This window comes from Vulpes lagopus, chromosome 1 (assembly GCF_018345385.1).
Source record: "Vulpes lagopus strain Blue_001 chromosome 1, ASM1834538v1, whole genome shotgun sequence".
In the NCBI taxonomy this organism is placed as follows: Eukaryota; Metazoa; Chordata; class Mammalia; order Carnivora; family Canidae; genus Vulpes; species Vulpes lagopus.
In genome coordinates this window covers 72,384,919-72,396,972 of record NC_054824.1, presented here as the reverse complement: position 1 = coordinate 72,396,972, position 12,054 = coordinate 72,384,919, and the positions used below count along the sequence as shown (strand labels likewise).

At 49.1% G+C, this 12,054-nt stretch overlaps 1 protein-coding gene across 1 annotated transcript; it reads right to left on the bottom strand.

Moving 5' to 3' along the window:
• Positions 1 to 1,229: 1,229 nt before the first annotated feature.
• Positions 1,230 to 2,625, bottom strand: SFTA2 (surfactant associated 2). Its single transcript, XM_041726513.1, has 3 exons — positions 2,329 to 2,625; positions 1,991 to 2,079; positions 1,230 to 1,843 (listed from the first exon to the last, which is right to left on the bottom strand). Exons 1-3 carry the CDS (start codon positions 2,387 to 2,389, stop codon positions 1,757 to 1,759), a joined length of 237 nt encoding a protein of 78 aa, XP_041582447.1. The 5' UTR covers positions 2,390 to 2,625; the 3' UTR covers positions 1,230 to 1,756.
• Between the last annotated feature and the right edge of the window lie 9,429 nt (positions 2,626 to 12,054).

Here is a 12,054-nt window from a genome sequence, read left to right as displayed (position 1 = left end):
GTTAATGACTGTGTGCTCAGCTAGTTGTAAGTGAGCCATGTGCTCAGCTAGAATTTACTTGACTACCCGAAAGAACTGTCTTGAGTCTTGGGAGAGTTTATTGAGAAAAGAATCAGGAAATCACAGCCTGGTGATCCCAGGCCCTGAGACCTCGGAATCAGATTGAGCAGCAGTTAGCTGTTTGTTCCTCCAGTCTTCTGGAAATCCAGACATCCAGTCTCCCAACTTGGTTAGGGCATACACACCTGGCCCACAGGTGCCACCTGCCCACTGGTGCGAGCTAGGAGCAAGCCATGAAACACTGGGGCCCTTTGCAACTCCCAGTTACTTCTCTTCTGGGCCGCTGGTCCCAGGACAATTGTAAAGGAAATCAGAGGAATTTTGTTTTGCAAGTGTTTCTTTTCACTCCCCCATTTCTTATTCTCCCCTCATCTTCAGGGATGCTCTATATGGAGCTATTGCCTTCACCTCCCTCAGATGGAGTCAGCCTCTAATTTCGCATGATGGTGATGGTATGTAGGTGGGAAATATTAGGCAGGGATGAGGACTGTGGAGAATAGGAAATGATCATGTTAATACCCCCAAATGGGCAAGTTTGGGCTGCATGCTTGCATTTTGAGAAAGGTGGTAAGGAGTCAAGGTAATCTTAGGTGAAGAGTCAGATGAGTGCCTGCCTCAAGAAAATCAGGAGAGGGAGGACCCTGGACTCATGAGGGGACTAGGACTTATACGTTGGGCCCAGGGTTCTACCTTAACAATCCCTACTGCCCATGCCCACTTGTCTGGCATGTGCCCTTGGTAGCTTATCCATGTAATCCTCACAAGAGTCCAAGCAGCAGGTACTATCAATCATCCCCATTTTGCAGGTGAAAAGATGGAGGATCCAAGAAGAAATTCACCTGGGGCTCAAGTGTGGGCCTGTAGGACTGAATGTCCTCATAGTCAGCCAGTAAAAGCTCTGCTCCCCGCTTTTCCTCCCCACCTGCCCTCCTCCCTACCTTTTATGCCAGGCTGGCCATCCCTTCACAGGTGGAACTTCTCATTTCCTACTGGAGCTGCCTCCCACCCCCACCTTCTACCCTAACTGACCTTGTGGGGCCCTGGGTCAGGGGGGCCCATGTCTGGGGACTGTTCTGTCCACATTTGTCTCTGGGCTCCTGAGCTCCCAGCCCTAAAGCTTAAGCAAAGAGAGGTGAAATGAAAACCTTGCTTAAGCCTAGGCATTTGTCTCATGTCCGACCTGTCTGCTGCTAATAACTTTCCCCCTGTTAGCCTCAGGCTTCATCTGTAAAACTGGATAGTGACACCTATTATGCTACGTTCAAGATTGCTGCAAGCATCGAAATGGGAAAGCATCAAGCCTGGAACAATGTAGGGATTCAGCACAGGTTTCTTTCCTTTATTCCTAGGTGTTCTGAAGATCTCAGCTTGAAGTGTGTGTTTATGCACACGCGGATGTGAAATGCGGTGTGTGTGTCCCCAAACAGTTCAGAAAAGTTCCCCATATTCTTCCTAGACCTTTTACACTGGTGTTGAGGGAGAGTGTCCATCCCAGAAGCCCTCTGCTTAATAAGGGAGAGAGTCAGAGATTTTGGTGTCCAATTCCATTTTCCTGCCACCCCTCTGCTCATTAACCCACAAAGGCAAGTCATTGAATTCCGCATATTTACTACCACTCAGCAGGGTTAGGGCAGCCCTCTTGTACTTCGGTGGCCAAATGCCTGGGCCAAGAGGGGGACACAGTTTTCGATGGTTCTCAGACTCTGCAGGTGACATGGTGTGGGGATCCTGCATGATGTAGGGTGATGTTGGTCCCTGACGAGAGGTGGAGGAGGAGGCAGAGCTGGGGGAGAGAAAGGGTTAGGGGGAAGGTGTAAGATGGCTCTCACTCATCCCTTGGAGTTGGCCAGACCCAGAAAAGAGGCCCACACTGAGTCAGAAACACACTTCGAGTTCACACAGCCCTGTCTTTCCCCTCCCAAAGAATTACCTTCTCAAGCAATTCCAGGAAGCTGGAATTGTAGGAGAAATTTGCTAGAAAGGAGTCCTTTAGTTTCAGCTGCAAAGTCATTCCTGGCCCTAGGGATCCAAAAATAGAGCTTAGGGCCCAGTAATTAGGGCCAAATTCCCTCAGAGACATGGGCACCCCCTCCTTCCCTGCTTCCCCCTCCCCCAGTTCCTCTTCCCTGACAATGCCCTTCCAGACCTTATCCCTGTCGGAGTGTAGCCCCAGACCAAGAGCTCGGGACCAAGAGCTCTGACCCTCTCACTCCCCTCTTTGGCCTTTTCCTGAGATGAGCACCCAGCATCAAGCCCTCTGGCCCTCACCTGTTGCCTGTGAGGTGCCCAGGAAAGTCAGGAAGAGGAAGAAGGGCATCCCGGCCCCCATTGTGGCCACCTCGATTCTTGCTTCCCTGATGGACAGAAGAGACGTCCGAATCTCTGGCTGGCCTCTCCTTACCAGGCTTGCCTTCTACACTCTACTAAATCCTTAGCCCAGGTGTTTGGGGGGAAATGGGAGAGGGAAGCTGGGTAACTGGATCTTCCAGTTCTCCCAATAAAGCTTTGAGGACCCAGGAGAGGGCCATTCACTGGGCTGTTGGGGAAAATAGAATTTGATCCCCTTTCCTCAGTCCTGTGCCCCATCCCTCCCCTATGCCTGGAGATTTGAGGGGGAGGGTGCCCAGTCCTACAGAGAGGGAAGTTAAGGAGGTGTCCTTCCTGGAGGCCTCTGGGCCCCACCCAGGCCTGGGCCTCTCCTTGCTCTTTAGGGATTAATTATTAACTGCAATTAATATCATCTTTCATGCCACCAAAGGCCTCAGGAATGTAGGCCCAAAGGGAGGGGTAGATTGCACCAAGTTTCTCCCCAAACTCAGGTATCCTGCTCCCCCAGGCACAGTGGCTTTCTAGGTGAGAAATCTGCATAAGGGGGAACTTTCGTATTTGAATGTTTTGTTTTAGTTTTTCTAAAACATCCCGTATACTCAGGGGGAGACACAAGTTTCATCAAATATCCTTCTGCCCCCTGCCTTATACACAGTTGTCCTCCCAATCAACAGTTGTAGATGCAGGCATTGTAAGCACGGATGTGGAGAGTTTGGAGCCCATTCGCTTTACCATCTTTCATTACAAATTATGAAACCAGGGCCCAGAGAGGGCATATGACTCACAAAGGTCACATAGTAAGTCAGTAGCAGAGAGATTAGAACCCATCCCTCATTATGCCAGACACAGGGACAAGCTCAACAGATTGACACGAGTCACATAATCCCCCAGAACGCACAAAAGCACATGTCCTTTGTCTTCCTATTTGCATGCTTATGTATTATCGCCCTCCTCCCTCAAAAACCAGTGGGCCCAGGCACAGAGGGACAGAAGCAGTGAGACCACTGGGCAAAGTCAGGGAAAGAAGCCAAAAGCAAAAGCAAGGAAATGGAGGGACGGAAGGAGACATTGTCTATACCGTACATATTAAGTGAGGCATTCAAGGACACCCAGACTTGCACAGGACAACAGGTAGACAAGAATGGAAAGAATAAATGGACTGAAACATGAGCAGACACTGGAGGTATAAGCAGAGGATAGAAAGAAGGAGCACAGAGAGATGCTTTGGGACATCTGAGTCGTCTTTTTTTTTTTTTTTTAAGATTTTATTTATTTATTCATGAGAGACACACACAGAGAGAGAAAGAGAGGCAGAGACACAGGCAGAGGGAGAAGCAGGCTCCATGGAGGGAGCCCGATGTGGGACTCAATCCCGGGTCTCCAGGATCAGGCCCTGGGCTGAAGGCGGCGCTAAACCACTGAGCCACCCAGGCTGCCCCACATCTGAGTCTTCTTAAGAGGACAGTTAGGGGCACCGTTATGACTTTCCCAGCTGGTGCTCCAACTCTTTCTATATAGTCATGGATGGCACTGCTGTTTGTTAGGAACATTAGAACCATGATTTCCTTTAATGTTCCTTTGTAATGACCCTTTGAAGTCAGTAGTAGATCACCCCATTTTAAGGATGAAGAAGCAAAGATTTAGGTCACATGACTTGCTGGAGGTTGCACAGGTTGGGAGGAGTGGATTTCAGTGCAGTGGATTTAGAGCAGTCTGGCTTCAGAGCTAGGTTCTGAACTTCTGTGTTACGTGGTTTCTGGGTTTACGGGTCTTCTCTGGTGCTGCTCTTCTCCCCTTGCCCCTGCCCTGCCAACTGGATCAGAGATGGCTCAGGTGTTTACCCTGCCTGAGGTCTCCCAAAGGTCAGATGCAGGCTCCAGGCCTTGACATTCTCTACCTCCATCTAGCTCTCAAATTCTGCTTCCCCAAGGGACCCGCATATCCTCAACCCCAATGGTTGTACTTCTAGGAGCAAGAGGACTCCTCCCTTTGAGGAAGTTCTGGGCTGGAGATTGACTTGGGCACAGAAGACTGGTCCCAAGTCTGGAGAGAACCTGAGGGCCAGATAGGGGAGTCTTCAGCCTCTCTCACTCACTCTCCCTGTTGCTCAGTGTTTCCTGGGATCGGGCTGGGGTAGGTTAATCCCCCGGGAACAGCTTGGTGACCTCTTCTTGGGGACAGAGATCATGGGCCTGATGGAGGCCCCGATATACCTGGCTCACCTGAGACTTGAAATCAGACTCAGACTCTTTAAAGAGCCAGGGAGATGGACCTGGAAAGGCACACACCAACAGACATGTTGCACTCCTGCTGTTCCTCTGCCTGCAGGAACACCAACCTCTGGAAAGGGGTGTTGGCATGAAGATGTGGGCTCTGGACCCAGGGAGATGGTCAACTCTTCTAACCCCATTATTTCATTTTTCTTTTTCTTCCAACAGTTCAGCTGCTCATGGGGAAACACAGTACCTGCAGGCATCTTGACTACCTCTGAGAGTCCCTCAGGCTCTTGAATGTTTTGTTTTAGTTGTTCTAAAACATCCTGTATACTCAGGTGGAGACACAAGTTTCTTTGCCAGTCTCCTAACTATTTTGGGGGATATCTCTGCTGGTCTCCCCACTGTCTCTGCCAGTCTCTCCACCATCTCTGGGAAGATCTCTGCCAGTCTCCCCACTGTGTTCACAAGTCTCCCTACCATCTCTGTTGCTCTCCCCACTGTCTCTGCCAGTCTCCCTACTGTCTCTAGGGAGACCTCTGATGGTCTCTGCACCATCTTTGTGTTTTTCACCAGGTTCTTCAACTTCTGGGCGTTTTCTCATTAGTCCTCAGACTTCAGATACGACCATTTCTGAGAGCACTGCGGTAACAGTCTCGGCACCACCAGGTGATATTTCTGTTGCTCAATCCAGCTCTGAAGGGCTCTGTGGCTCAGGGCGGCGGTGGGGGCCGGGGAGGGGGGTGCGGTGTTGTGCTTGGCCATGTGTAAGTTGACAGTTCCCCAGAACCTCACTGAAGCAGTGCCATGGCCTTGGTGGCTATACAAAGGCCCCCACTTCTGCATTTTAGTTTACAATTTTTTTCTCTTACAGTTAGTGTCTTTTGTATCCTACCTAAGACTTTTTTTGCCTACATCCAGATCATAAAAATATTCTCCTATGTATTCTCTGGAAGCTTTATTATTTAGGCTCTGAAATTGAAACCTATTAAATTAAATTAAAGCCTATTAAATTAAATTACATTATTAAGTTAAATTAAGCCTATGATCTATCTTCAATTAATTTCTGTGTATGGAGTGCAGTAGAGGTTGGTTCATCTATTCCCTTATGGATAATTGGTTGCCCCAGAACCATTTATTTCAAAGACCCTCCCTCTCTGCCCGCCATCGAATTGTGTGAGTGCCTTTATCAAAAGTCCAGTGAGCATGCATGTGTGGATCTATTTCCGGATTCTATTCCATCCTGTCTGTTATTATGTCAGTGCCATAGTACTACATGACTGCAATTCTGTAGCAAGTTTCAAGATCTGGTAGGATAAGACTTCTTTTTTTTTTCTTTTTTTTTTTTAATTTTTATTTATTTATGATAGTCACAGAGAGAGAGAGAGAGAGAGGCAGAGACACAGGCAGAGGGAGAAGCAGGCTCCATGCACCGGGAGCCCGATGTGGGATTCGATCCCGGGTCTCCAGGATCGCACCCTGGGCCAAAGGCAGGCGCCAAACCGCTGCGCCACCCAGGGATCCCAGGATAAGACTTCTACTTCTCTTTTGCTTTGGGATTTCTTGGCCATTCTCAGTCTTCATTTTCATAGAATCAGTTCATCAACTTGTACCAACAACTTGCTAGGATTTTGACTGAGGGGGCACTGGACATAGTTTCTGCTTCTGCTCTTACTTTGATCTCTTCTGGCCTTCGAGGACCTGTCTCCCTCACAGCAGCCCCTGGAATTGCTCCCACTGTGCCTGGCCTTCCACACCCAGTCTGGCTATCTCCAGAGGTTCTACTTCCATAATAGCTGGAGTGGCCACCACGTGCTCTGAGCTCAGCCTCCAGACCAGTAAGTGCCCTTATTTGCATTGGATCATTTACCAGTAAAGATGTTGGTTGGGCCCATTCTCTCTTATTCTTCTGCAGCCAGTCCTGGCTCTGGGACAGGAATGCAGGGTCAGGCATGAGTGCTTGCTTTCAACTGTGTTTTGAGCATGTCTGAGGATGTCCACAACTCTTAAAGGGGTTTTGGTATTCTCTCGAGCTTCTGGTCACACCAACAGCCAGATATTTGTTACCTGACTACTTCCTTAAAAAGTTTCCAACTTCCTTCCTCATGGCCTGATCTGTCTTTCTGGTGCAAGAAACATCCTCTCCAAGGATCCTGTTCCCCCTCCTCCCTCTGTTGCATCTTCTTCTCTCCTATGTTCCTATCAGAGGAGACATGGCCAGGCTCCCCCCAGGTAGCTGAGAGCAGGAAATGAGGGGAGAGCACACAGGACAACAGGCTCTGGCTCCCCTTGATAGCTAGCATCAGGCCAGGGTGGTAGGAAGGACCAGGGTTCAGAAGGAGAGAGGCTTACCTGGATATCCTCATAGCAGACACATTGCTGATTGAAAGAGACATAGATAACAAAGCCAGAGGTATTGGAGGAAAGTTCAAAAAGATGGAAAGATGTGGATGTCAGCAAGGAGTTTAGAGACCAACAGAATGCATCCACAGCTGCTGGGGAAGAGATGGCTGCAACTTGGATGGAAGCCCTTAAAAAAAAACCTCCATTGAGATTCTCTTTTCAAGATTATAGGAGAGAACTCCACGGAGAGTTGTGGTCTCTGAGTTGTATAGACATCAGAGTCCCAGAGGAAAAGAGAAGGAGGGCAATGGGAAGCTGGGGGGTGAGGTCTCAGCAGCCTTGGTCGCTATTCCTCTCTCTTCCTCAGGAAAAGAGTTCCATCCCAGACTGGGCCATCCTACTGATCGCTCTCACTGTGATGACAGCAATGGTCAGCCTACCGCATGGTGTCAAGAAGGTGAGTGAAGCTGTGGCCCAAATGTGTGGGTCCCAAAGGCCAGTGGGGCTGGGACGTGGCATTCCAGGACTTTGAGAAGAACAAGAGCTTCAAGGGAGGAGGATGACAGCTTGTCACACTTTGGGAGAGGTGAGGGGGGATAAGGGAACCTTGTCTGGGTGGCTAAAACACTGACCAGGCAGGGATGAGGACTTGGGGCCACCGAAAGAGAGGCTGGGAAGGGCTGGAGGCTGGCCACGGAGACACTAAATTCAACTCTAGGTAGTGCAGATCTGTCTGCTCTCTGGATCACATTAACCTCGGTGTTGAATCCTAGCTCTACCAATATAGCTGTGACCTTGTGCCATCTTGCAGTGTGCATTGCCTGGGAGGCAGGCTGCCCAGTTCTGAGGAGTCAGTCTTTGGCCTGATGCCATGGAGCCTCATCAATTTCCCATTAATTGCATTAATGAGCAGGTGGCCTGTTCTCTTCTCACTCATTCCATTCTGCCTAGGGCTTAGGGACAAATCATACCAAATGATGAGAGAAATTCAGATGTCTAGTCCTCAGATCTGCCATGAGCCTCACTGCCCTGAGGCCCAGTAGATCTTGACCCTCTCCCCTCCCTCTGCCTGCTGTACTTCCTCCAGAAAGGCGTTAGGCCATCCAGGCACCCACTGCATACAGCGCAATAATTGACTATACTGATTGTCTACTGTGTACCAAGCACTGTTTCAGGTGATAGGGAAGCAGCAGTGATCAAGGCAAAGACCTTGCCTACAGGGTGCTTACTTTACATGACAGGAGACCCACTGCGAACAAATGAAGCAAGTCATAGAGGTGTGATGACTTGGACACCTGGACCTATGGCTTTCCCTCTCCTTGATCTTGGTAGTTTGTCCACCACTGCAACTCCAGCCTCAGAGACTGTCATTTGGGACTCCAGTGAATGAATTTTGACAGTCTTCTGAACTAATGCTTGCTTTAGGCAAGAAATCAAGAGGAAGGAAAGAGGGAGACTCCAGGAGATCCTAGAAATGAGATGTCTGCATTTCAATATAGGGGTAGATGGTGGCTTGGAGGCAAAGAGATGGCTGCTGGGCTGATGTGGGAGGGGGAAGGAAGAGGTAGGCTGAAGTCAGAGCCCCTGCTCACCAAGCATCTCCACCAAAGATAAATCTCAACCTCTGTGTCCTGTCTGCATCCCTGGTGAAGTGTGCGATGTCATATCCTGGGCTTCTTTATCTGTCTTGTTACTTGTCTCTCACTGTCTCCACTGCTTCCACATCTTATTGTGTCATCTCTGAACATCTAGAAGCACCTGTCTCTGCAGTAGTGGGTCACGTGAGGGCTTTCCTCTTTGCTCTTTCACCTGATACTCATGGACAGCTCCACCCAGGGAAAAAAGAGTGACCGTGTATGAGTAAGGGGTGTGGAGAGCCAGGCTGACGTGAGAGAGGTGGGAGGGCAAATGTGAAGCTGGAGAAGAAGCAGGATTTGGATCTCCTCCCAGAACCTGAGCACCCAGTGATCCCCTCTGTCCCACTCATCAAAGCTCAGTCCCTCTAGAGCCAGGCCATTTGCTTTCTACCTCCCCAGAGCCCTGGAGGCCGCCCCTACCCAGTCCCCTCTCCCTTCACGGGGCTGGGTCAAGAGTCTGCCCCCTCTGTGTCCCTTTTCCCAGATCCCACCCATTCAGCAGGCACCCAGATGCTTGGCTCCATGACGCAGCAGCTGCGGTCTCCCGTTATCAGGGCACCCCTGTGGGGTGGGGTGGTTCCATTTGTTTAAGGTTTAGGCCTGAGGAGCCCCAGCCCCCATGACGTCAAATATGGACCCATATAAGCTGAGGTGACCCCAGCCCATGGTCCCAAGCAGCTGCCCAACTCCAACATGGCCCAGGCAGCCCACTGCATCCGCTCCACCTTTGGCCTCCAGTGCTACCTCCTCTTTCTTCTAGGTTCTTGGGAGTCAGGTAAGTTGCCTTTAGAGGCAAAGGGGTCACCACAATACAGGGAGACAGAAGACAGAGAGGGATTATTTCTTAGCAGAAATAGGGTTGAATGAACAATCATAGAAATGAACAACAGGTGAATGTGTGATGGGAAGGGATATGGGTACAGGGTTGTTGCAAAAATTGCCTAGGGTGTTCACTGCTCAAATTTGCTGGCTAACGGGCAGGTAGAAGATGAAACCCAGCCTGTGCTCTGCTTCTCAAGACATGGCCTGAAAGCCTGCCTCCACCCAGAAAGGGGCTTCTTCCAGTTTACATAAAGACACTGTACAGGCTGGCAGTCCTGGGTAGATAGCAGTGGGGACCTGACATTCGCTGAGCATCTGCTATGTGCAAGAAACTCACAGGTGCTCACAATACTTCATCTCATTTTATCTCCTCAAATCCCCTGAGGTGATTAATAATATCCCACTTGATAGTGAGGAGAGTGTGACCTAGAGAGATAAAGGGACTTGTCCAAAGTCGTGCAGCTAGAGGGTAGTGAACAAGGAATCTGACACTCCACACTGCCTGCTGCCCTCAAGAGGCACAGGGTGCATTTCTTTCCAGAAGCCTTGCTCTATGCTGACCTTGGTTCTACTCTGAAGTCTGGCCCATTTAACTATTCTGTACTTCCTCACACCTGGCTAATACCAATAGATGATGCTTACTGAGCACTTACTGTGTGGTAGGCATTATTCTAGGCACTTCATCCACATTCATTTATTTAATCCAATAGCAGCTCCATAAGGCATGCATCGTTTTGTCCCCCTACAAATAGTTGAGAAACAACCCAGGGCTTTGGTGAGAAAATGTATATGGAAAGGTTTAGAGGATCCCTGGGTGGCTCAGCAGTTGAGCGTCTACCTTTGGCCCAGGGCGTGATCCTGGAGTCCTGGGATCGAGTCCCACATCAGGCTCCCTGCATGGAGCCTGCTTCTCCCTCTGCCTGTGTCTCTGCCTCTCTATCTCTCTTTTTCTCTCATGAATAAATAAATAAAATCTTTAAAAAAAGAAAGAAAAATTTAATGAGCAAAACAGAGCCTACAAGTTAAATCATCAAATTAGTTCACTTAGTTAAGAAAGAGTTCTGTGACTGACCCCAGGGAGTGGAGAGGCCAACACAGGGGCAGCTTGGAGGGGACCTGGATGATTCAAAGAAGGGTCTTCATAAGGCAGACACACACAAATAGATTCAGAAAAACTAAGTACTGGATACGGTTATCCATGGCAATGATGTTGATGATTGCAAGCCAGGGCCCAGAAAGTTGTGAGTCTGGATGCTCCAGATAAATTTTGGGGCAGGGCAGGTAGAAGGTGCTTCTTCTAATAGTGTTTGACTGAGGGTGATATTGGAGGAAGTTTCTCCTTCTCTGAGCTCAGGTCACATTGGGGCTCAGCTCAGATAGGGGTGTGGGGACCAAACATATGGTGGATGGTAGGGCTGAGAAATCTTCAAGCTGCCTCTGCTAGGTCTTAGTGGTCCCTTCTATTTGTGCCCTGACTTGATCTCCTTGCCCTACCTCAAGGGTCTGGGGACAGAGGCACCAGAGCCATCCTCAGCCTCCCAATCTTCAGGCTTCCTGGAAGGCTGCTATCCCACCTGCTGCTCTCCAACACCTTCCTTTGTGTTGCTGCACAGGAAGAAGAATCTACTCATGCCCAGAGTAGAAGGGCATGAGTCATGAATCAACTCCCTACACATTCACTTTTGAGGGAGATTTGCTCTAGGGCACAGACAGGTACAGGGAAGACTTGAGATCCAAATTCCAGTTCAGGAGATTCTGGACTCTCTGCATGTTGCCTGGGTGGGAGGGAGAGGAGGGCTGAGGGAAGGGCCATGGCAGTGGACACTCAGATCCTGTAGAGAAGAGCAAGTGGATGATAGGTCAGGAGGGCTTGAGACTGGGATAAGGCTGGGATGGGGTCAAGTTGGAGCTGGAACGTGGGTCCCACTGGGCACATGACTATGTCCAGCAGGGAGTAAGGCCAGGGTAGAGAGAGGAGGGATGACTGGGTTGGGTATAGACCATTAGCCCACAGTTCTGGACCTTCTCTCCCATTTATCCACAGGACTAGTCAATACCCAGACTCAGGTAACTGAATCTTAGAACCCCAGGGTCTGCGGTCATAGAACCAGAAGTGCAGAAACTAGATTAAATCATCTCTGAGGGGAGCACAGATGGGGCTGAGGTCTTGGAGAGAATCTAAAAAGGTTGTTTTCCTACACTAAATGTTATTTAGTTTAGGATGCCTGGGTGGCTCCGTGGTTGAGCGTCGGCCTTTAGCTCAGGTCATGATCCTGGGGTCCCACAACAGGCTCTTAGCGGGGAGCCTACTTCTCCCTCTGCCTGTGTCTCTGCCTTTGTGTATGTCTCTGTGTCTCTCATGAATAAATAAATGAGATCTTTAAAAATAAATAAATAAATGTTATTTGGTTTGATTTATATGACAGAAATAATATATGCTCACTATAGAAACTGGAAAATTGAAAAAATGAGAAAGAAAAATAAAATCTCTCCTAATACCCTCCAGTTCCCCACTCAGGCAACCATTTGAGTATATTTCTCTTTACTCTTTGCTCTGAGTTTTAGGTCACATATTGAGCTTATGCTCTATAGACATTTCAAGCATTTATCCATATTATTACAAATGAAGTAAGTCATTTTCTAGGGACAGG

Bases quoted from the DNA above. Each gene is read 5' to 3' on its own strand.
- SFTA2 (XM_041726513.1), bottom strand. From the start codon at position 2,389: ATGGGGGCCGGGATGCCCTTCTTCCTCTTCCTGACTTTCCTGGGCACC. The intron at 2,080-2,328 runs GTGAGGGCCAGA...TTGGATCCCTAG, and splicing joins GGGCACCTCACAGGCAACAG to GGCCAGGAATGACTTTGCAG. The intron at 1,844-1,990 runs GTAATTCTTTGG...TCTCTCCCCCAG, and splicing joins TCCTGGAATTGCTTGAGAAG to CTCTGCCTCCTCCTCCACCT.